Source organism: Monodon monoceros, unplaced genomic scaffold (assembly GCF_005190385.1).
Source record: "Monodon monoceros isolate NGI ecotype Baffin Bay Population unplaced genomic scaffold, NGI_Narwhal_1 Super_Scaffold_13, whole genome shotgun sequence".
Lineage (NCBI taxonomy): Eukaryota > Metazoa > Chordata > Mammalia > Artiodactyla > Monodontidae > Monodon > Monodon monoceros.
This window is the reverse complement of record NW_021703769.1, coordinates 31,017,309-31,039,849: the sequence shown is the minus strand read 5'-3', so window position 1 is coordinate 31,039,849 and position 22,541 is coordinate 31,017,309. Positions and strand designations below refer to the sequence as shown.

Here is a 22,541-nt window from a genome sequence, read left to right as displayed (position 1 = left end):
CACAAGGAATGGGGGAGGGGCCCTAAAGGAAGAGTGGGATGGGCTCTTTCTGGAGGATCCCCACAGCTACTGTGTGACCCTAGCCCTTCCCTGATTGCTGTTAAACAATGCTAGACCATAGAAAAAGATGGAAAACGCCTTGTGCAATGAAGCTTGTAACTTTAATCCCCAGACCTAAAAGAATTAAAAAAAAAAAAATGGACAAATTATCTCAAGAACATAGATGTAAAATTCTACATAAAATATTGGCATATCAAATCCCAGAAGAAAAATCTAGCATGACTAACTAGAATGGTTCAGTGCTACACGGTTCATGTTAACAGATTAGAGGAGAAAGACCTATGGTTTTAGCAATTGATGCTGAAAAGCATTTTAAAAAAGCAAATATTCCCAGTAAGAATTATATAAATAAAACACTACCAGTGTTTGTGTTGAGTACTTCCTTTGTGCTGGTCTGGATTCATGCAAGTAATAATTAATAATACAAGTTAGTGATAAGACAAGAAAATGTAATGGAAAGGAGAAATGCAAAAAACAGATGATTTGGCATATGATAAGAGTGTGTAACTAAAAAACCAAATTCTTCATGTGTGTAACTTTTTAAAAACAACAGGGGGGTGGGCAAAGTTAGGGTAAAATCAGAAAAAATACAAAGAAGGGTTTATTCTTTTCCCCTCTGTCTCCCTGTCACCCGTAGCATTACCTGACGTGCTTCAGCGGCACCATCGCGGTGCCCTTTCTGCTGGCCGATGCCATGTGTGTGGGATTTGACCAGTGGGCCACCAGCCAGCTCATTGGGACCATTTTCTTCTGCGTGGGAATCACAACTTTGCTGCAGACAACTTTTGGATGCAGGTGAGATTGGGGCACTAAATTGGGGATGCTGAAGCACCCATGAAGCATTAAGCACTGCCATTCACCTAGGGCTGCTTAGAGGGACTGACTGGAGTATAGGGAGGTGTGTCCTAGTGGCATTTGCCCTGCCTTCCCCCAACGCTACTGTGTTTCTTCTCTAGGTGGGTGGCACCGCTTCCCACCTAGTTGTGCAGGCTGGAAACAGATTCACTCTCAGTTCCTTCCATCCCACCAGTTGGCAGGGCAAGTTTTCTCTCCAGTACCCCCTCCCTGCCCCCATTCCTTAAGTTCAGGCCGAGACTGTTCTACTAGGTTCCTAGTTGTTTCCTTGCCTCCAGGGCTACTCTCCTCTGCCCTGCTGTGTGTGCCACTCTAGTGCTGTCTTTCAGTGTTTGCATCTTCCTGGGTGTTACCAGGCTACAGCCCTACTCCCTGTTTAAAAAAACAGATGTGCCCACCCTGTAGACTTCTCCCTTGTTTTCTGTCCCACCACCCTTCCAGCCATGTCCCTGCGCCCTGCAGTCCCCTTCCCTGCACTCACCCAGGGGTGAGTTCGTCCCCGAGCCCACCCTGCTGTCTTGCCATCCTGTGCTTGTGCTTCGCTGCAGCCTTCCGGTCCTGGCTTGCCCCTCTCCTCTCTGTGAAGCATCCCTGACTTGCCAAAGCCTCCTTTCTCTCTGGATTCCCACACGTGCACCTTGTGTATGTTCTTCTAATGTGGCTCTTATTCCACTTTGTCCTTTTTTGTTTGTGTCTTTTCTTGCTGATTCGTGTTTCCTTCCTTGATGCCAGAACTGCGCTTTGCATGCCCAGTCCCCAGCTTAAATGGGTATGGAGCTGGCATAGGTAGGAAAAGAACTGTCCTGTCTTACCTTCTCCTGCAGGCTTGCTTTGTCCCCTCCTGTCCCCTTCTTCCACCCTCTTCACATGCAGCCTTTTCCTCTACCCTAGGGTGCTGCTCAAGGGGCGGAGCCTGTGGGGACAGGACTGTCCTCAGGGGAAGGACAGCAGAGTAAACGTGCGAGTTCTGTCTCTCACTCCATTACAGACAGTCTGCCTTCCCTGCTAGGAAAATGGGAGCAAAGGCAGAGGGAAAAGAAGGCAGCTTGGGAATCATGGAGTGTATTCCAGTGAGTCAGAATCCTCAGGGTGACCTGTACTTGAGGGGGGGGGCAGGGCAGGAGAATATGGGAAGAACAGTGTTAGGGCATCCTGGTTGGCGGCATAAGCAATGTCCTCAGGAGGGATACGGCAGCTCCCTAGCAGTTCTGCTGATGGAAGGAAGGCTGTGAGGGCTGGCTAGCTCTTGGGGTTCTCAAAACCCCAGCCCCTGCAGGACTGCCTGCAGCCACCGTGCTGAGCAGATCCCTTACCTCAGAAGGGAGGGTCTTCTTAGGGGACCCCTGAGGGAAAGTCAGGGTGTTATTGACCTGTTAGGGGAAGGAGATGTGTTCAGGCATTCCAGAGAGGACTTGATTCATTTTCTTAGAGCCCAGGTAGTTAAATTTGGCTGGCAGCATCTTTCATTCTTTTGATACAGCATTCAAGGTTCTGTATTTCAAAGCCAGAAAGGATTAGAAAGCTTTTATTGACCGACTCAAGTGTACACAGGACACTGGTTCTCTGGGGAAATATTCTTTTTCTAAACAGCTAGCTCATCAGGGAACTTGTAGCACAAACCATCTGCAAATTTTGGCAGTGCCTCTAGTTGAGAATTGTTGGTTGACTTGAAGAGGGAATGAAAGACGTGTTTACTGAGGTACAGCAGGTACCAGGTGCAGCTCTGCCTTGGTCTCATATCAGGGAGGCTAACCCTGACTGACAGTTGAGCCTGGCTGTGCTGGGCACAGTTGCCTAATGGTGACATAGTAGGGAGAGTTTGGGGTAACTTTTGGTGTGTGCTTTCAGTTATGGGAGGGCACCCGTTCAGGACCCTCTTGCCCATCGTTGGGGCACAAGAGACCTAAACAGAGCAGCCTGGGTCAGTGCAGTTTACCCCCTCCCCTCCCCCTGAAGGAGCACAGTGGAAGGAAGGGAAGATGGAGAAAGAGGAGTCAGTTAACTTTTGCTCTACTCCCTTCTTTGTGCTACAGCACCTTTTTCTTGCCCGGGATCCTTGCCTCCAGCTCCCATCTAGTAGGGAAACAGTGAGAAGGCACTCAGCGCCGTGGTTTCCAGCTCCACAAAGCCTCAAGCTGTTGTTGATACATTCTTTTTAGTTTTATCCAGCATATATTTGAGGGCCTGCTGTGTGAAGGTGAACCCAGATGATGAGGTGGGTGAGAGGCATTTCCTTCCCTGCCTGGTTGGTCACCACCTCTGGGGTTTGTTTGCTGTATCTGTTTATTCATGTGTCCCATCTCCTCCATCCTCTGCATCTCCCTGTCCTTCACCCTTTTCTGTTAAAACTCTTAACTCCTCTTTACCCATCTTCCCTTCCTTCCACGGTGCCCAAAGAGGCAGGGCTACCCCTACTAGCTGAATCACCTCTCACACCCTTGCCCCTGGTTTTCCTGTGGGTTTCGTAAAAGAAGAGCAGAGATCTCAGGAGTGGCCAAATATCCCACTCCTCTAGTATTTCCAGCAGACCAAAGTTGGCACTCAGACCTCAGTAGAGTGGGGACCCACCTCTGGCACCCAGTACTTACTCAGAACGGGGGCAGGGTTGAGCATCCCTTGGCCTATTTCAGGGGACCCACCAAAGCCAGAGCAGCAACATTGCCAGTGTTAGTTAAAATCAAGTTGTTGAATATTGTAATGATCAACTTTAATCCCATGGGCAGTCAGAATCTACAGTTTCCAGTAAAGCATTAGCTTATGCCACATGGCAAATGATGGTTTCTTCCCCATTCACACACGGGGGAGTGAAATGAGTGAGTATGAGAAGTTAGAGGGACCTATGCAGCGTTATGACTCTGGACAGAAGACCTCTCCAGCTCCCAGTTTCCTTTTGTGAAAATGACAGGAGGCTCTTCCTGAGGTGTCCTGTGGATGACACTTGCCATCACTGTGTTTTTGTAGATTATTATAAGCTCTTCCTAAAATACATTTGGGAAGTTACAGAGTATGAATAATGTGAAAAGCCTTTTAATTCTGCTGCTTGCTAACATAGACCCTCATCGTAGACTGTGAATTATCATCTTAACAGACTTGTGCATTTACTTCCTGATCACAACAGGATCAAACAGATAAAGCAGTTGGGGCAGAGGGAATATCAAGGTGGGACAGTGGGAAAGAAAGGCTGATGTGCCAAGAGTGGGGTTTATTCCCAGTATCACAGCCATAGGATTGCAGATGGCCTGTACGTGTTTGTTGGTGTTTGTTTGCAGTTCACATTCATTTCCTTAGGCAGAGAGCTGCAGAAGGAAAATCATGTTCAGCTTTCATGATTTCTAGGACAGATTTTCAGACTTTTCCAGCTCTGAGTGGTTTGCCATGTGTGTCTGAGTTCTGTCCGTTTCTTCGTGTGTTTACCTGTTGAGTACCCAGTACTCCCTTGCACTGGATGTAGTGTGTACATGGGACCTAGAGACCAGCCACAGTCCATGCCTCTGAGGGGTGGGGCCTGTATTGTGAGGAAGCTAAGACCATGATTGAAGGTCTAGAACCGAGGAAGGAAGCATAAGCATTCCCATCCTCTGGGCTGTGGCCAGGTCATCCCTGCTCCGTGTTTCACATGGGCACTCTGGTGAAGAGTGGCATGCTGTTCCTGGAAAGTTGTTTCATTCCATAAAAATAACCAAAATTGATATGGAAAAAGTGAGGGTGAAACAGATGTGTGCCTTTGCAAACCTGAACACAAGCTCAGAATGCCAACTTTAAGATGCTGTGTTGTAAATACTCCTTTGGGGGCATGTTTTCCATGGGCTGGGCTGGCTAAGGACACAGAAAATGTGTCTGATGCAGCATGTGCTGCAGACCCTCCTTCCTTCACTACACATCTCCCCTGGCATGAACATGCTTTCCTTTCCTCCAGAGATCATGACTTGTTTTGAAATGGAGGTCATATGTCTCTGCCCCAGTTGTGTGACTTCTGTGGCTTTAGTGCTTCCCAGGGCTTCCACCTGTTGGGGATGGGCAGTTTCTGTGACAGCTGCTTCTTCCATCCCCCTCCTCCCATCCAGCCTTTTCCTTCTTCCTTCTTTCCTTTGACTTTTATCCCCTGCAGTTTGCTTTCAACGAGGTCTTTACTGTCGAGTGCCCTTGGGTGAGGTTTCAGATTGCTGAAATCAAACCTTATTCTAATTGATTTCAATCCAACCTACCCCTTGGGCTCTTTCCAGGAATTAGTAAAAAACCTTTAAAATCCCAAGAGCAGGGGCAGGGTTCAGAGTCCCCTAACTCAGATGTTAGCCAGCCAGCAGCAGCTATGCCTCCCTGGCTTTGGAGAGGACTCAGTTCATGCATAACCTAGGCTGCCATTGTCTTTTCCATCAGAGACCAAGCTTTGATAGCAGCTCTGAGCTTCCCAGAGCCCTTGTCCTCGGGTGTTATGCATAGCTGGGGGTGAAGGAGGGCCCTCTGGGACGGACCCTGCCCCCTTGCACACCATGCTGACCTCCAGCTTTCCCTGAGGTGTGCAGGTGCTGTGTTTGGGGACCACATCCAGCTTTTTGTTCCAGGTGCCTCTTGGAGGCCTTTCTCTCAGCTCTCCAGCAAAAGAAAAAATTGCAGGTGGAGTGGCCCGTTTCTTGAGAGCCTCTCCTGGCCATAACAGGCCTGCTGTAGACACACAGAATATTCCTTTGCTGAGAAAAGGTAGGGTTTTGGCTAAGAGAGTCATTGTAGCTGGTGCAGCAGCCTGGTCTCTAACAGAGTTGTCTGCCCTGAGGAGAGAGCTACCCTGTCTTCCATCTCCTTTGGTTCTGGGACCTGTACGGTATAGGAGGCAGCTCCAGGATACTTTAAAGTCTCAAGTATAAGGCTTTGAACTCTTAACTGTTGATAAAATTTAGAAGAATGGAGAGATGCAGTGCTTGGATAGGGGTAGGGGAGACTGGGATTTTCCCCCACATTCTTTTCCTGTATATGTGTTTGTGCGGGGGTGTATGTGCAGTTTTTTAAATTACTTGAGAATTTCAGGCAGCATGATGATGGCTCACCCCCAGATACTCTCCTAAGAATGAGGGTCACCTGTGTAACCGTTTACCACACCTGAGAAAGCTGAGTTATATCATCTAATATGCAGTCTATATTTAATTCCCCTAGTTGTCCCTAAAATATCTTTTATGGCTATTTCCTCCACCTCTCTGAACTAGGATCCAATCAAGTTCGTGTGGTGCATTTGTTTGTTGTGTTTCTTTGGTCTAGTAATAAACAGTCCCTACACTTTTCTTCCACATCATCCTCTTCTTAAAGAGTCCAGGCCAGTTGTCTCGTTGAGCATCCCGTGGTCTGAATATGTCCGATTGTGTCCTTGTGGTGGTATTTGACTTGTTCCACAATCCCCCTATTTGTTGTAAACTGGGAGATGGGGCCAAAGGCATAGTTGATTCAGGGTGAACATTGAAATTACTGTGTAGATGATAGTGAGCCTGTGATGTTAAGCAGGCTCTTAATAGCAAGTCGTAGGTTTTTCCTGCCCCCATGTAAAAAAAAAAAATTACTGTTTATTTAACTCAAAGAATTATAGGTAGTACATTAAAAACATGGGGGCCAGTGAGAACCTGGAGGTAGTGACCTTGGAGGAAGGTTTGCCCTCACCAGCTGTGTCGAGGGGCTCTGGCTTCAGAGGTGGCGTCACTCCCATTCTACTGTTTACCAGCTCTGTGGCTTTGGGCAAGTTACCTAGTCTCAAAGTCCCCTTTGCTCCTCCATAAAATGATAATAATAATAAAATTGTTAGTGAGCATCAAATAAGATAATGCCTGGCACTCGCCCACACTTGCCTGTTGGTGCTCATTATTTTAGTGGATCCTCTGGAAGGGTGGGTGTAGGTGAGGCAGATGGGGGTGCAGTGGGCAAGGCTGGTATGCCAAATGGAGCAGCTTGTCCTTGATGACATGGCAGGGGTTGGGTGTGCTCCTTGGCCACATGGCCACAGGTGGACTTCTTCAACTCTAGCTTTTCTGGGTGGTCTCCCCATTCAGTGAACATGCTGTTTCTCTGTTTGCTAATATTTCTGATGCTCCAGGAGACTAGGAGACTAAGTCCTCTTAGTATATGTGGGGTTAATGAATTTAGTTCCCCATAATCTTTTTTCTTTGACTGTCACATCTCACTTGCCCCGTATGTTCCCACTTGTTCTAAAATGCTCATCTTCTTCCTCATGGCCCACTAATTCTCCCTTTTATCATTCCTTTTCAGGCAGGTGACTGCCTGGCGAAAGCTGTACAGGGATAGAGCAGCACTACACAGGAGCAGAGGATAGAGCTTCTTGTCAAATACCCAGAGGGAAACTCTTTTCTTTTTTTTTAAATTTTGTGTTTTTTGTAACTATTTGACCTCACTCTAGTATTCTAAGGACCATGTTACCATCCTCCCCCATTTCTCCTCCCAGAAAGACACTTTATAGACATAATTTTTTTAAGTCATATCTATTGAGGAGTAATTGACATACAGTAAAATTTTCCCTTTTTCACTTGCATAGTTAGATGAGTTTTTACCCATGTGTACAGTCACTTAATCACCACCACAACCAACAAATAGAGCATTGCCACACCCCAAAGAATTCCCTTATGCTTCTCTGTGACTGGCTAGATCTTTAAGTAATAAAACAAACTTTTGACCTGAAATAGTTGATACTATCATGCTTGAAAAGGTTATCAAAATTGTACCCAGCCAACCCTCCTAAATTTCTGTGCTCTGTCTGGACAAAGCCTTCTGCTGGGAGCTGGGAGAGGAGCCAGTCGGCTGCTTCCTACTGAGGTTCCCTAGGAGTGTGTCTAATTGGAAGTGTTGACTGAGATAGTTCATATAATTTTGATATTTACATATAAGACCAGAATATCATGGACTTGAAGATAAATGTTAGATTTGCCTTTAGTTAAAAGTTTTCTTTGAATCAACTGAAAATGGATTAGAGATCCAAACGTAAGAAACATGATACTATATAACCATTAGAATAAAACGAGGGCAAATTCCTTTATAACTAGAAGTTGGGAAAGACTTAAACTAGGACTCAAACTCCAGAAACAATAAAAGGATGATAAATTTGATGCCATTAAATGTTTTAAAATTTTTAAGCTTTGCATTGTAAAAATATACCATAAACAAACAAAAATGACAAACTGGAGAAAATATTCATAATATAGATAAGTTCTAATATCTCTAATATAGAAAGAACTCTGAAAAATCAAAGTTAAAAATTACCAAAAATGGTATAGAAAAAAAGGACAGAAGACATGAATAGCTATATAAAAAGCTATATAATGGCCCTTCACCATAAGAAAGGATCAAATTGACTTTATAATAAGAAATACAAACTAAAGCTACCCTGAGATACCATTTGTCTCCTTTGTCAGATTGACAAAAAATGATTTTATTTATTTTTTTGCGGTACGTGGGCCTCTCACTGTTGTGTCCTCTTCCTTTGCGGAGCACAGGCTCCGGACGCGCAGGCCCAGCGGCCATGGCTCATCGGCCCAGCCGCTCCGCGGCATGTGGGATCTTCCCGGACCGGGGCACGAACCTGTGTCCCCTGCATCGGCAGGCGGACCCTCAACCACTGCGCCACCAGGGAAGCCCCCAAAAATGATTTTGACAAGCCACTCTGATGGCAAAGCTGTGGGAGAACAGGCATTGTTACACATTGCTGTCAGGAGTGAAAATAATTCAGTCCCTGTGAAGAGGAATGTTACGGTATCTAGAGTACATATGCATTTAATCATTTGATCCAGCAACCTACTTCTAGAAATTTACCCTGGAGATATACTCCCACAAATGCAAAATAAATACAAAAAGTTTTTTTTTTTATTGCTGTGTAATTTGTAATGGGAAAATAGTTAACACAACTTAAATGCCTATCTGTAGGAGACTACCATACATCACACAATGAATTACCATGCAACCCTGAGAAAGAATAAGAAAGATTTCCATGAACTGGTATACAGTAAGTTCCGGAATATATTGAAAAAACAAGTTGCAAAAGAGTGTGTATATGTTTGAAGAAACAAGAATAAGTTAGAAATTAATAAAAATGTTTAATGATCAATAAGTCAGATTTGGGGGTTGGAGGGGATAGGAGTGACATTTTCCTGGTATATCTCTATATGGTTTGATTTTTTTTAACCATAAAATGTTCAACATATCCAAAACATAAAATCTAAAAGGATGAAGAAACACAAACCCTAAAATTGAATACAAACAGAAACAAGTGAACCTAACTTTATGTCAAATTGCTGACCACATGGAGAAAAGAATTAATTCACAGACTTTAGAACATAGTACTTTGCACACTCTGAATGGGATATATTCTAAGAAAAAGAAAATACAGAGAAGTCTTAAACTTAGTAGTCTTGTTAGTAGTGACATTGGTATAATTCTGGAACTGTGCTGCTCTGGGCAAGTTTGAGACAATTTAATTATTAAAAGGAATAGTCATGGAAGTATATTATTAAATTGAATAAAAAATGAATCCATGTGATATTCAAAAAAAAGAGGGAGATAAAAATTGGACAAAAAGGGAGCCGAGAACAATTCCTAGAGGAAGTGGTATTTTCTCTGTGCCTTCAATGTTGAATAGAAATGGAGCATTAGCAATGAATTGATGACATAAGAGATGAGCAAAGTCTCAGAGGCAAGAAAGTAGACCGCTTGCCTGGAGTGCAGGCATGTAAAGTGGCCGGTGAGAGACTAGACTGGGGAATGGGTTCAGGTCACCTGGACACCGAGGAGGAAATGAGGCACTTCCAGCAGGGTTTTGAACACAGTAAGAACTTGTCTGGGGCTGGTTAGGTTCTTTTGCTGTCCTGGGGCTAGAGCCTGACATGGGAATGTGTCACTACAAAGGTGACTGTCTGCTCAGGGATTTTTTCTTAATGACATCCAGCAACACTATTAACTTTAAAAACTTCCATCTGCAAAAATCCATTTTTGGGGTATCTTCACATATTTAAGATACACTTTCCCTGTAGTCAAGGTCGGCAAAATTTTTTCCATAGAGTGATAAGCAGTGAATATTTTAGGCTCTGTGTTCTCTGTTTTGACTATTCAGCTCTACCATTGAAGCATAAAAGCAGGCACAGACAACTCGTGAATGAGTGAGGGTGGCTGTGTCCCAGTGAAACTCTACTCAATGAAAACAGTAGTTTGCCAGATTTGTTTCACTGTCCAGTTTGCTAACCTCTTATGTAAAGAAAAGCACAGTTTAATTTGTTTCCTTTCCAGTCATCAGTAGAGAATAAAATAGCAGACAGTCCTGTCTGCTTGCAGAGCCCAGGGATCTGAGGTTTAGGTGATTGTGTGAGTGAAGAGCCCCAGGAATTGACCAGCTTCATGCTGGGGAAGTGCCTGAAAAGCCACTTTATCAGATGAGAATATCAAGTGCTTTATCATCTTCAAATCTCTTTTTTGGAAAATTGGCTTTGTTGATTTTGATTTAGGGGAGCTCTTGTTTAATGAAGTAGTGTGCTCTCGCTGCAACTTTCCCTAAGAATATTTCAGTCAAGCCACTGATTTATGCTGCCAGTTATGGAGACCACACTTCACTGCTGGGATACTTACTGTAGGCCTGCTGCTTGTCTTTCAGCCAGAACTGCTTGTGGCAGGCAGTGTGCGTAGCTGCAGAGTGAACACATAAGCCGGCATGTGCATCTTTTACCAGGTCATCTTGGGAGACTTTGTCTGGGGCAGCATATGTGAGAATTTTCTGTTAGCACCCACTTTCAAAGGAACCCAGGGGCCTGGTTGTGTGAAAGTGAGTGAGCTCCTTTGCAGCAGTGCTCTCAAGGCCTTTGGTCATGGTGAAAGCCATAAAATGCACTCCCTGAAAGGTGCCCAGGCAACAGGCAGGTTCAAACTGAGACTCATGTCACCGGGAGTGGAGCCCAGAGCCAGTCTTCACTTTCCCACATCCAGTGAGTCACCAATGCAGGGTTGATTGCAGTGGTCCTAAGGATGAGATTTCTAAATGCAATCCATATTACATTGCTTGAAACATGAAATGATAGTAAAACAGATGCTGTTTGGACCATTTGAAGTAGCATCCATTCCTGATTAGATGCTGACCTCCCTTTACCCTTTCAGTACATTTCTGAAAAATCGTGCTTAAGGAATTTTTGTAAATCAAGCAGTGTTTTCCTTTTGCTATACATTCCCACTTCAGGGGACCTTCACTTCCACTTTTGATGGTACTATGCGCCAGGCCCCTCCAACAGGTAATTTATTAATGGATGGTTGTGGAGGGCATGCCCATGGGAGTGGCCACTAGCATTGCATCTGGTTTGTACTGTGCAGCCTGCCTCTGTGTCTTAAAGCCAGCATCTCTCAATTGATTTCATTGCAGGATTAAAATGGCCAGGAGAACAAAAGAATCTTAACCCTCATATAGCTCAGAATAGTGTGTACCAGCTCTGGACTTGTAAAGCGGCTACATGTCCTTCAGCCAGAGCCACTGTTTCTCAGTCCAGTTACCGTATCACTCAGGGCAGAATATGCTGCCAGCTCAGAGGAGAGCATGCTGGCTTCCTATCCTGCTGGCCAGGACACTCATTCAAGGCTGCTTAGGAGTATTTAAGAATGATCTGGACATCTAGGAGTTCCTAACCTTGCTAACCAAAGGCTAGTTTCGTATTTTACCCCCAAAGTAATGTTAAAGATAGTGATTGAGTTCCCATGTTAGCCCATTATACATCTCTAATAATAAATGACAAAATCTTTTGAATTTGAGTAGTACCAGTGCTCATAAAGTCATTATGAAGTAGCTAAAATGTGATCGAATGATGGCATCTGAGGATCTCTGCATTTAGTTTGACATTGGAGGCAGGAAATTTAACAGAGTCTGCAAGCTTTCTGGGTCCTTTAAAAATAAGAGTTCAAGCACTTTTGAGTATTTTTTATGATTAAGAAGAATATTATATCTACTGTTGATTTGTAACTTACAGTTTTCCTTTTCCTCAATAGATAGATAGCTCACGTGATTTTAATGCTTACCCTCAGTGATTTAGGGCAGTTTTTGACTTACAAAATGGAACGACAGGGGGAGATAGATTTTTTTCCATGATAACCAATAAGAATTTGAAAAGGAGGAGGAAGAAGAGGAGGAGGATGGTAAAATGGAAGATGTACACTGATGTTTATTAATAAGGAGCTCACAAGCTCAGCAGGACAGAAACATCCAAATGCCCGCATCCCCCACCCCCAAGGGGAAAGGTGGTGATGGCAGGGGCTGGTGTTGGGGTGCTGGCACTGACCACAGAGCTCCCCCAGGGCCCACCCTGGGGCTGTCTGTGTGGAGAGCAGCAGGAGGGGAGGACGGAGAAGCCAGCATCCCTGGCTGTGTGGCCGAGGACATCTTTGCAGACTGGGGCTCTTTCTTCCAGGTGTGCCTGCATTTACTCATGTGCTGTTTGTCTATGGAAAAGACTGTTAAGCTGTCAAATAGTGAACTACCTCGGTAGTTCCTGATGCCGTGATCATGGTTTTGGTCTCGTTTCTTTTAGGTTACCCCTGTTTCAGGCCAGTGCTTTTGCATTTCTGGCCCCTGCTCGAGCCATCCTGTCTTTAGATAAATGGAAATGTAACACCACAGGTAATTGCAGTTATTTCCACATATGTCATTGGGGTCCTTTAATGCAGGTGATAGAAGGGAGGCCTGGGCGTGCTGACCCCAGCAGTGTTAAATCCTTTCTGGAATCAGGCACAGAACACACAACCAACAAACAGCTTAGAACGCTCCAATCTGTGGATCATGTTTCTGTCTCTCTCTATCCACTTGTTCATCCCTAACCCCAAAGCAAGTAAGGACCAGAAAAGGACCTCATTTCTCTGTGCTAATGAAATTGATAAATATGGGGAAAGAATAGAAAATTATTTGTGCTATTTTTCTGCCTCTTTCTTTCAGTGGATTTTTTTGAACCACCAGTTAAACAACTCTCTTTGCTGCAATAGCATCCCTTCTCTGAAACATCTCTGCTTTTTAAGGATCTGGCTGCTTTGGTTTTCTGCAAATGACTTTCATTCCCCCTCCCATTCTCCTCATAGTGATTGCAAAGATCCTTAAATAACCCAGTAAGGTCAGGAAGAGATCAGATAGGGGATTTGAGGAAATCACATAGACCTGTTGTACTCTCAAAATATTGTTAAATTTTTAGGTTATAGGAGCAAAGTTTTCTAGCCCTTGTTTCCTTCCTTGCTCCTAGGAGTTGCTTTGTGACCACTGATTTGATTTAGGAACAGGAAAAGGGCCTCTGTTTTATCTAGGTTTTTAAAACCTCAATCAGGCAACCTTGCTATTGGGCATGTCAAAGAGCTGCTTGCAAAGGTTGGTCTTTGTATTAGGCTGGGACTAGCAATGTATATCACTAGTTCAGTCAGCTTTTGAGAAGCTGGGAGCGCTTGTTGATGAATAAATTTGGTTAAATTAGCAATGGGGGAATCCACCTTTCAGTATGATATGCCATAGTGTTGTAACTTGAATTTTAGGGATGAGTATTTATACAAATATACTTAGAACAGGGAGGAAATTCTTCTTAAAAAGAGTGAAATGAATATGTCCCGTGAAACATCAGTGTCACTCCAAGAAAAATTTTGTCTTTGTTTTTGTTTTTAAGATGTTTTGGTTGCCAATGGAACAACGGAGCTGTTACATACAGAACACATCTGGTATCCTCGGATACGCGAGGTAAAAGATAAACATTGTCTGCTTATGGCTTCTTTGTGTTTCTACTTATTTTCAGTGTTGGTCGTGACCAATAAATTGCAGTTGCTCTTTTTCTGTTTCAGGTACTGACATGTTCATTTCTGTTGTTAAAGTAAATGTAGATGGCATCACTGTAAAATAAAGCATGCAGAAATGCTTTGTGTGACCAGACAGTATTGTTTCTTACCCTCTTTTCCATCCTCCTTTCTCCTCCTCTCCTCATGTGTACCCACAGACCTATCTGCTTACACCCTCCGGCATAACAGCTCCCTTTGGAAGGAGCCACAGAGTCGATAGGTTGCAAAACTATTTATTCTGGCCTCAGTGTTTGCCTGTATTGGTGGAAGGAATTAAAGACACTTGTCTGCTTCAGTGTACTTGAATAGAACAGGGCGTAGGAGTCCTTAGGTGTGAAGAACAGCTGACAGTTTATCCAGATTTTCCAAAACCTATAAGATCATTCACGATTAGTTCAGAATTAACACAGATATGGCCATTCTGCACAGTAGAAACATTCCTTTAGAATTTTTGTCAATAACACTATCTTCTGAATGTCCTGCAGCGACTTACTTTTTAAAGTCAAGAATCTTTGTACTGCATTGTTCCTCTGAGGCTGGTTATGAATGTTGTGTCTTAAATGAGAATTATAAATTATGTCTGTCTCAATCAGTGAGAATAGGCAAGCTGACTTTGTGTCCAGTGCCCATTTCTGTAATACTCTTACATTAGTCAGGTTATACTTAAGTTTGCTAGATCCCAGTAACCCCCACTGGTTTCTTTTGAGGTTTGCCAGGAATTTTCCAGCTATGTTATGCCTGTTATATAATAACTTGGTGTCTTACAGAATTATCAGTTGTCGTTGCAGGTGACATTTAGAGTGTGTGATGTATAAGCAGCTTGCTCTTACGTCTGTGTCCTCTCTTGCTTCAGATCCAGGGAGCCATCATCATGTCCTCATTGATAGAAGTGGTTATCGGCCTCCTAGGCCTGCCTGGGGCTCTGCTGAAATACATCGGACCCCTGACCATCACACCCACGGTGGCCCTCATTGGCCTGTCTGGTTTCCAGGCGGCAGGAGAGAGAGCAGGGAAGCACTGGGGCATCGCCATGCTGTAAGTGTTCCAAGACCACTCAAAAGTGAACAGTAAAAATCTCCCCTCTTCCCAACACTGAGGGACAGCCTCTTTGAATGTTTTGAACATTTATATGAACTTCAGGAGACACTTAAATTAAGATTAGTCTGGTAGTTTAAACTTTATTTGCTTCATGCCAGGGAATTATTGAAGTAACATGCAGCCAAGGTATTCCAAAGACAGATTTGGCTGTGATGTGTAGAGGGAGGGTTGTAAGGTTTTAAACTTTGGGATGGGAGTAAGATGGTGACACCATTAACTCTTGACTTTTGTGGTCATGCCAAGTCTCATACACATGAGCTGGAATACCAAGAAGCTGAATCCTTTAGATGAGACTCAAAAATACTTCCAGACTGGCAGGAGACAGAGATGCTGCAGGAGGCGTGTTGGCATCAAAGGTGATTTGGCTCCTCGGTCAGATAGCTCTGCACATCTGTCAGGAAGCTGTTACTCCTTCCAGAGTCCTGCTAGTCAGTGCTAGTCCTTTTGCACAGTACTTGAAGTTAATTAAAGATGTCACTTACCCCTTTTTAAGTAATGTCAGTAAAGACATCCAGGACTTTATAAGATTATTAGAGCCACAGAATTCTATATACCACAGATAGAACCCACATTCTCTGTGTGTATCTGTAGAGCATATGTAAGAGTTGACCATATCATAGGGAAATGGTTCCAAGACTAGAATTTTACCGATCAGTAAAATTGCTTAAAAAATTTAATAACAATACAAGAGGATTTCTAATTGTTTTTGTTTTGCTTTGTAAAATGTTCTGTAATTATTAAATAACAAGCAGTACTTGTTGAGCCTGTGCATCAGTGTTATATACCACTGGTTGTATATATTATAAATTAAGATAGGTACCAGTGTTATCCCTGTTTAACAGCTAAAGAAATCGAGGGACAAAGATGCAGAGTTAGTTGCCTAGGGTCACACAGCTAGTAAGTGGCCACGATGGTTTTCAAAACCCAAATAGTCTGACTAGAACTTAACCCATAACACTTAATTGTGCCTCTCTGTGTTAGAACATGGTTTACAAATAAAGTGAATCCTTGCATAATTGTAATCCATGTATCATTATAAATTAAGGTATAGGAAAATATCCAGTGTTGCTCTTAATTTTCTCATTTCACCAAAGGTTGTCAATATTTCCATACCAGGATGGGTGAGTATAAGGCACGTAAGAATGTTCACTCAGTGAAATGCAGTAAGTTCCAAAAAGGAGAAATTGTATTTACCATCACGCAGTAAACTTTAGGAACCAATAATAAAAGAGTGAACAAAACCCCCAAACGACTTAGAAGCAAAAGAACACCATTGTAAATAACTCAGAGAGGAACTCAAAACTTCACAATTGCTGACAATTTAGCAAATCATGATGATAACAGCACTGGTCACACAGAGCAGTCAGTTGTTCTCAAGAAAAGTCAAATAAAAATGAAGTACATGAAGAGTTTATCTCCAGAAACTAGAAAAACATGATAAAAAATGAACACAGTGAAAGCAGGGGAAAGAATTAATAAAGATACAAAAAACATGAAACAAATTGAAGTGATACATTCCAAAGGTGGTTCTTTGGAGAATGGCAAACATATACTATAGATAGGCTTCTGGCAGGGCTAATTAAGGTGAGAAAGGAATGCACGCACAAAGAGAGGGATAAAACTGCAGCTCCAGGGAAGATGTGTTGAATCTGTGTTCCTGCCCTGAAACTTAAAAAAAATAATAATAAAATAGGTGGCTTCCCAGCTGTTTCATTTGATAAATAATCAAAATTGACTCCTTCTCCCCCTGACATCTGGATATTAGGGCTCCTCAGAACTTGGTCCTGGGCCTCCTCCTGTCCACATGCTCTTCCCCTGGGACATCTCATCCAGTTCGTGGCATCAACAGACATGCATTATGCTGGTGGCTTCCACAGGAACCTGAAGCCCAGGCCTCTGAACTCAGACTTACAGATCGAACCCCTGACTTGCCCTCTCCATTTGCTGTTACACAAGACATTTCAAACTTCAAAGGAAGAAAGCTCCAAACTTTTCATTCCCTCCTTGCCCCCAAACCAGTTCCTTCTGTCGTCCTCTCAGTGGCACAGCCACACACCCAGGTGCTTAAGCCAGAAGCCCTGCAGTCATCCTTCTTTCTTCACTTTTCCTCATTCCCCACGTACAGCCCATCATTCTGTCCTACCTCCAGAACAAACAAATCCCCAGTCTATCCTCTGGACTGTCATTGCCACCACTCCCAGCCATCACTTCCAAACTGGTCTCCAGCTCCTTTTTTGTTCCCTTCCTGTCCATTCTCAGTCCTGTAAAATGCTTGGCCATTATCTCTTCAAGGCCTCCTCTTCTGTCTCCTCCTTTTGCTGGAATTCTAGAAGCTTTTAGGTCTTGTCATCACGATGTCTGAAACCTCACATGCTGCCCCTTGGTGGTCTGTTACATCTCGGGCTTGGCACTCTTGTCCTCTTCTCTTTGGAATCTCAGGTGTTCATGGGAAATGATCTTGAATTACTTCAAAGATGCCCTCCTCCCCTCCATCCCTGCTTGTCTCTCTCTTTCTGGAACTTCTAGAATGTTGGTCCTCCCAAAGTCGTCCTCTTAACTTTCCTCTCCTGTCTTCCATCTCTTCGTCTTTTTTCTCTATTCATAGGAATTTTCCTCAGCTTTATGACTCCTTCCATTGAGGTTTTTATTTCTGCTCTCCTGTTCTTTAGTTTCCAGAGCTCTTCTTTTGTGCTTGGGATATCAGCTGTATGAGGGCAGGGCCTTAGCTCTATGCTAGTCACCATGGCACCGACAGCACCTGGTTCACCATCTGTCCCAGGGCAGGCGTTCAGTGAGAACATTGTGAATAAGTGAAGGGGGAGGGTCGGGAGGTGTGAGCACACCCTTGACCATGGGAAGAAAAGTCAAGATGTTGTGGAAGGACTTTCATTCCTAAAGGATGTGCTCCATTGATTAGATAGTGAGTGTATTACATCTTCAAGGAACAGAGAATTCCTGCACTGTTTAAACTGTTCCTGGAGCTTTGAAAAAGAAGGGAAACTTCACAGTTCTATCCTAATGGCAAATCCTGACAGAGCTAATGCAAAAGGGAGATCCTGGACCAACTTTTTCCTTCCTGGGGTTGTGTAAAACCCTGAGCAAATATATTCAGGTAGTAGCATCTAAAGCTCAGCATTTTTGTCTACTGTAAGGCTCCGTGCAATCTCTAAGATGTAAGTGTATAGAAAACTTTCAGAAAAGAGCCTTAGTAGACAGCTCTGCACATACTTAATTTTTGAAGTGCTACATCTATAAACATAATCTGAAAAGAATATTCCTTGGAACATGGTTTGGGAAAACGCCGCTATAGATAATATAATAAAAGGGCAATGTATTTATCATTTCAGAAACTCAAGGATGATTAAATATTAGAAAATTTATTAATAAAATTCATTATAGGTCTCTGGTGGGTTTTATTAATAAAAATCATGGTGACAAATTTTTAAAAATTGATCAAGTTCAACCTGTATCCCTACTGCAAACTGTTAGCAGTGATAAATAAGATTTTTAAATGCCCCATACATTAATGGTGAAAGACTTAAATTAGGCCTGCCTATTGAAATCAGAAACTGAGATAAGCATGTTTATTATCAGTATCATTTAGAGTTGTTCTGGATGTGTAGCCAATGCGTAAGACAATAAAATAAAATAATATGGATCAATACAGAGAAAGTCAGGGAGAAGGAAATGATGACTTGCCCTTAACGATAATTAAAACACATTCCAGAATTTAATAACAACACTGTGACCTGAGACAGGGTGGACATTGGTAGAGCAGAATAGGAAGGCTAGAAACATAACCAATAAAAAAACTAATATTTAGTATATGATGGCAGGTCATATTCAAAATCAGTGAGGAATGGGAGAACTGTGTAGGAAGATAATTATTTGGAAAAAAGCTAGATTTCTGGTTTATATCAGAAATACATTTCAATTACTTACATATAGAAAATAAAACCATGAAAATGCTACAAGGAAACCTACATAAGTGTTTAATCATAAAAAAACAGGTTAGATAAAGCAGATATGGAAAGAGGAAGATTGATTTTACTACTGATGAATTTAAAACTCATATCAAAAACCAATGAAACTAAATTTTAAATGAATCTGGGAAAATATAACAAACTCCACAAGAAAGGCTAATGTTCCCAATTCATAGAGTTTCACCAATTAATTTAAAGGATAGAGAGTCCTGGTGGAGTAGTGAATGAAGGGTATTGTACGAACAACCACTTAACAGAAAAAAAGAAATACAAATAAACCAATTAGTGTTTAAAAAGGGTTGCCCTCCCTGGTTATCAAATTGCATATTCATATGGAACGCTTTAGCAGTGGGGGTATTAGTGGTGGGTCAACATGGGCTCCTGAGTCAGCCAGTAGATGTGGCATTTAGAGACAGACTCTCAGGGAAGAGGAAATGTGGTGAACCAGTACCTGCCGTTTCTAACATGATGCATAAGTCCCATGTTTTTCCTGAGAATATTTATTTTCTGTTTACTTTTCTTGTGGATAACTTAGAACCTATTCAAAAGTAGAATAGTGTAATAAATTGCCATATACCATCACCAAATGCTCAAGAAAAGTCTCATTTTGTCTGTACCCCCAAATTCATTGAAATTCTAGGATTTTGAGGTTTAATAATAATTAAACAGAGAAATCTAAAGTAAAATAATAGTCCCTCCCACACACCCCCATCCCTCTAAAAAATCTTCTCATGAATAACTAACAAAAATGTAGTATTTATCCTTCCATATTTTATATTATTGATGCAGAAATACAAACATGTGCACATATACAGCTTTACCATTATTTTATAATTTGTTTTTCATCCCAATAATTTGTCGGGGTCACATTTCCAAGACAATGTGTTTAGGTCTTTTTCATTCTTTGTACAACTGCACAATGTTAAGTAGTATGAAATAGTCTATATTAAACCATTCCCCAGTTGATACTCAAGCACGTTGTTTAAAATATTTGCTGTTGCAAACAATGCTGAAATACCTGTTCTCATGTGTAAAGAATGAATATTAAAATAAATGATGATACAGTTTTTTAAATTGATGAAGTTGGTAGGGATTTAAGACCCTGTGTTGCAGTGAGTAGCAAATGGACACTCTTTTTTTAAAAAAATTATTTTATTGAAGTATAGTTGATTTACAATGTTGTGTTAATTTCTGCTGTACAGCAAAGTGATTCTTATATACACATTCTTTTTCATTATGGTTTATCACAGGGTATTGAATATAGTTCCGTGTGCTATACAGCAGGACCTTGTTTTTTTATTTTTTGTTTGTTTGTTTGTTTTGGGGGTTTTTTTGGCTGTGCCACGCGGCATACAGAATCTTAGTTTCCTGACCAGGGGTCAAACCCGTGCCCCCTGCAGTGGAAGCATGGAGTCTTAACCACTGGACCACCAGGGAAGTCCCAGGATCTTCTTGTTTATCCATTCTATATACAGTAGTTTGCATCTGCTAATCCCAAACTCCCAGTCCATCCCTCCCCTCCCCCCTCCCCCTTCGCAACCACAAGTCTGTTTTCTATGTCTGTGAGTCTGTTCTATTTTATAGATAAATTCATTTGTGTCATATTTTAGATTCCACATGTAAGTGATATCATATGGTATTTGTCTTTCTCCTTCTGACTTACTTCACTTAGTATGATAATCTCTAGGTCCATCCATGTTGCTGCGAATGGCATTATTTCATTCTTTTTTATGGCTAAGTAGTATTCCATTGCATATATGTACCACATCTTTTTTTTTTAAGTGTATGTGTTTTTTTTTAAATTGAAGTATAGTTCATTTACAATATCGTGTTAGTTTCTGTACCACATCTTCTTTATCCATTCATCTATCTTTGGACACTTAAGTTATTTCCATGTCTTGGCTATTGTAAATAGTGCTGCAGTGAACATTGGGGTGCATGTATCTTTTTGAATTAGAGTTTTCTCCAGATATATCCCCAAGAGTGGGATTGCATGATCATATGGCAACTCTGTTTTTAGTTTTCTGAGGAACCTCCATAGTGGCTGCGCCAATTTGCATTCCCACCAGCAGTGCAGGAGGGCTCCCTTTTCTCCACACCCTCTCCAGCATTCGTTTTTTATAGACTTTTTAATGACGGCCATTCTTTTTTTAAAAGATTAATTAATTATTTTTGTCTGCATTGGGTCTTCGTTGCTACGCATGGGCTTTCTCTAGTTGTGGTGAGCAGGGGCTTCTCTTGTTGTGGAGCATGGGGTCTAGGCACTTAGGCTTCAGTAGTTGCAGCACACGGGCTCAGTAGTTGTGGCACACGGGCTTAGTTGCCCCATGGCATGTGGGATCTTCCCTGACCAGGGCTCAAACCCATGTCCCCTGCATTGGCAGGCAGATTCTTAACCACTGCGAATAATGGCCATTCTGACCGGTGTGAGGTGATATACCTCATTGTAGTTTTGATTTGCATTTCTTTAATAATTAGTGATGTTGAGCATCTTTTCATGTGCCTGTTGGCCATCTGTGTGTCTTCTTTGGAGAAATGTCTATTTAGGTCTTCTGCCCATTTTTCAGTTGGGTTGTTTGGTTTTTTGTTATTGAGTTGTATGAGCTGTTTGTATATTTTGGAAATTAAGCACTTGTTGGTCACATTAGCAGATGGACATTGGTCTCTGTGTGGGATTGTAAATTCACCCAACCTTTCTGTATATATTTAGCAGTTTGTATCAAACACTTTTTAATAAGGTGTTCACTGTTTGACAGATCTGTTCTAGTCCTAGGAACTTGTCATAAGGAGACATTCAGACTGGTGCCAGAGAAGGATGATTCATTGCAGTTGTTTCTGTTGCTCTCAATGTCGTACCCTAGGGGACATGTTTAAATAAGATGTGGTACATCCAGTAGATGGAATGCTAAGCAGCCACTAAGGTGCTGATGCAGGTTGCCATCTCTTGAGGTGAGGGTGTTAACTGAGGCTGCAAGCTAGTTGGGAAGCAGCATGTAAAGTATGATTCGAGTTTGGTCCAAATGATGACCTGTTTGTGCTCTAGGGGCAAGGATGACATCAGATAGTCCTGTCTCCCTCTCTAATCCCGGTGCCTGGGACCCGATGACATGCTCTAAAACGGGTCCTCAACTCCCAGGCCGCGGGGTCCGCAGTCTGTTAGGTACCGGGCCGCACAGCAGGAGGTGAGTGGCGGGCAAGTGAGCGAAGCTTCACCTGCCGCTCCCCATTGCTCACATGACCACTTGAACCATCTACCCCCCATCCCACCCCCGTCTGTGGAAAAATTGTCTTCCACAAAACCGGTCCCTGGTGCCAGAAAGGTTGGGGACCGCTGCTCTTAAAAAGCCCTGGGAATTGATAGACCAGAATGCTGCATGCTTATCGCCCAGTGTGAGATGATGAGTGGTCTTCAAGATTTTGTCTCTTTTTGCTTATCAGCCTTTTATAATTTTTCTACATCTTAGTATGCATTGCTTGCATAATATAGGTAAGGTTAAAACAAAGGCAGACATCTATAACACACACGCCTACACACACACACACACACACACACACACATCCACACTCCTAACCACAACACACACACCCATATACACACACCCCTACACACACACACCCTACACACACACACACTCCTAACCACAGCACACACACCCATATACACACACCCCTACATACACATATACACTCCTAACCACAACACACACACCCATACACTCCTAACCACAA

The 22,541-nt window shown here is 42.6% G+C and overlaps 1 protein-coding gene across 2 annotated transcripts in view; it reads left to right on the top strand.

The window, feature by feature from the left end:
• Window positions 1-22,541, top strand: part of SLC23A2 (solute carrier family 23 member 2) — a 150,220-nt gene that overhangs the window by 106,507 nt on the left and 21,172 nt on the right. For both annotated transcript variants that reach the window (XM_029220428.1, XM_029220429.1), the window contains exons 5-8: window positions 698-855; window positions 12,456-12,544; window positions 13,566-13,636; window positions 14,585-14,766. In XM_029220428.1, the coding sequence (XP_029076261.1) occupies window positions 698-855; window positions 12,456-12,544; window positions 13,566-13,636; window positions 14,585-14,766 (500 nt within the window). The remainder of the gene's footprint in view (window positions 1-697; window positions 856-12,455; window positions 12,545-13,565; window positions 13,637-14,584; window positions 14,767-22,541) is intronic.